The sequence below is a fragment of the Coffea arabica genome, chromosome 2c (genome assembly GCF_036785885.1).
Source record: "Coffea arabica cultivar ET-39 chromosome 2c, Coffea Arabica ET-39 HiFi, whole genome shotgun sequence".
Lineage (NCBI taxonomy): Eukaryota > Viridiplantae > Streptophyta > Magnoliopsida > Gentianales > Rubiaceae > Coffea > Coffea arabica.
This window is the reverse complement of record NC_092312.1, coordinates 5,136,601-5,139,001: the sequence shown is the minus strand read 5'-3', so window position 1 is coordinate 5,139,001 and position 2,401 is coordinate 5,136,601. Positions and strand designations below refer to the sequence as shown.

Here is a 2,401-nt window from a genome sequence, read left to right as displayed (position 1 = left end):
GAATTTAAACTCGTCAAGTTGTTCAATCTGAAGTTCAATTCAATTTTTATGTCACAAGATAAATCAAAGGTTTGATGCGAGTGTCATTCGTCTAGTGCATTTGGATAGGAGATTATTTGGGATAATTTATTAAAAAACTGTAATATATTTTTTATATGATAAATGTGCGATAAAAAAGTAATTAAAAGATGTGTTTATAATGTAAGAAAAATAAAATTGTGCAAATAATAAACTATCCAAACACTTTGATAACCTTTTCCCATATTGCTAAAACAAAAACAAACATAGTATTCTGGAATTTTTCGAGCACGTACGAGTGCCCTTCATACAAATTTATTGCATTCTAGCTCTTGACCAAATTATATCGGGTAGTCAGCCACTGTTACATACAACACGTAATAATACACAAACTACTATTTCTGAGCAGTAGTAAAACATGAACTGTTTTTCGATCAATAGAGACAATCAAACCTTAACGCAAATTATTCAATGCAAATGCTTGGATTGGGGGTCGCATATTCCAGAAACTCAGGATCTTTTTCCAGTATGGAAAGTTCAGCCTCATCAGAGGCCAACCACAGCTCTAACCCCTTACCAGTAGTAGCTTCCAAGAACACGAATTGTTGCTTGGATCTATAGCCAACCATATCCCCCATATGAGCTACCCAACTGGGCGTTCCCCACCCAAAATCAACGTCATACAGACCCATGTTGTTTGCGCTGGTGAACCGGAAGATCTTTATATTTTCATTGGTATACACGCTTTCCAGCACCTCATTGAGGGCGTTGAATGCCTCATCGGCATCTAGCTCAGCAATACTGTCCTTGTTCAAACCGGCAAAGGCTTCCCTCAATATTTTCACCAGATCAGCATGATCGATCTTCTTCTCGGTGTTGGAAGGGTCGATTTCGTAGAAGGCAAAGGCCAACCAGATTATGTTCCCGAAAGTGTTATCAGGCAAAGGTGGCTCAATTCTCTGTCGGAGATTGACGGGATGAGTAATCATCAGCGTCGAGAAAATTTCAGATTTTGCTGCTGTAGAAGCCCAAGTCAAGCGTTCGGCCACGAAGGCAGATAATGCTTCCACGCGGGACGGATTTGGGACCTTTTCGCTGGCAGCGTTTGCCCTGAGAGTCGTTAGTGCTGTTGCGTCGAAAACATATCTTCTCATGTAGGATTTTTTTCCCTGGAAGAAGAAGTTATCGAAGTATCTCACGAAATCATCGGATAAGGGATCCTTGGGAGGGAAAAGGGCTGATGCTGATGAGAAGTCTGGTTCGACAACTTTTTCACCGCGAGCAACTCTGGCCCAACTGTTGAGAAAAGCAGCGGAAGCAGCTGCATCTACAACTTTGTGGAATAGACAGGCTCCGACAACAAGACCACCGCATTGGAATTGCGTTATTTTGACAGCAACAGGGGGTATTCGGTCCTTCTCCAGGCCGTTGGCTTTGCACGGGAGGAAATTGTTGAGGAATTGGACATCAGGCTGTTTGAGAAACTCGGGTAAAGTGCCATTTACCTGAGCTTCTACGTACAACCCTCCCTCATCATTGCATTCGATGGTGGCAGCGTCTCTGAATCTTCCCGCAAGAGGGTAGTAGATCGCTAGAGTTTTAGAGAAAGATTCCTTCAGGTGAGACAGGGTTTGAGCAGAATCTTGGTGGTCTAGACTGTTGTTCTTGTTCTTGTAGAAAAGGATGAATGGCATGTAGGACGATGGAGAAAATTGGTCGAGGAGGGAAACTTTATAGGTGTTTGGGTGATGATGAGGAGTTGGTGAGGAGGGTTTGATTATTTCCTCTGAAAGGATTTTGACGTTCATCTTGCAAGATTTGGAGGGAGCTTCTGTTAGCAAAAATTGTCTATGCATTTGCCCTGCCATTTCCCGGGATTCGGAATGGTTTTATAGGACTATATGTATATGTACGAGGGCACATGCGTGGCCATCAGATCACCACGCTCGTCAATTAAGATTGCCCATCCATCTGTATTCAATGCATGTTTGTTGAACCGTCAGTGGTAATTGAGACGCTGAAGTTATTCTACCGCGCTGTGGTAAGAGCTAACACCATCCGTGTCAGGTTAATATTTAAAAAATATGTCCAGCACTTGCGTCTGGTTTACCTGCCTATGCCAACATTTAAAAAACAGTAACAATCAAACTTAAACCTCTCGATCCCTTCGCCAATGCGTGTTAGGATCATAAGATGTACGCACTGGTGATTGCTAGGCTAGCTATGATCTTTAAGCCACGTGGATGATTTGATTTGCTAATAATATCATCAAAAGGAAACATGCATGCAGTTGAAGAATCGACTAAACTTACTGATCAAGATGTGTGTGGTGTCCGAGTCAATTCTAGTGTACCTAATCTGTGAGTGTTGGTCTTGCGGGTTT

The 2,401-nt window shown here is 42.3% G+C and overlaps 1 protein-coding gene across 1 annotated transcript; it reads right to left on the bottom strand.

Moving 5' to 3' along the window:
- Positions 1–216: 216 nt before the first annotated feature.
- Positions 217–1,916, bottom strand: LOC113730337 (epi-neemfruitin B synthase L1AT-like). Its single transcript, XM_027254968.2, has one exon. The coding sequence runs from the start codon at positions 1,884–1,886 to the stop codon at positions 483–485; it is 1,404 nt and encodes a 467-aa protein (XP_027110769.1). The 5' UTR covers positions 1,887–1,916; the 3' UTR covers positions 217–482.
- Positions 1,917–2,401: the final 485 nt, after the last annotated feature.

Coding starts and splice junctions, on each gene's coding strand:
- LOC113730337 (XM_027254968.2), bottom strand. CDS start 1,886: ATGGCAGGGCAAATGCATAGACAATTTTTGCTAACAGAAGCTCCCTCC.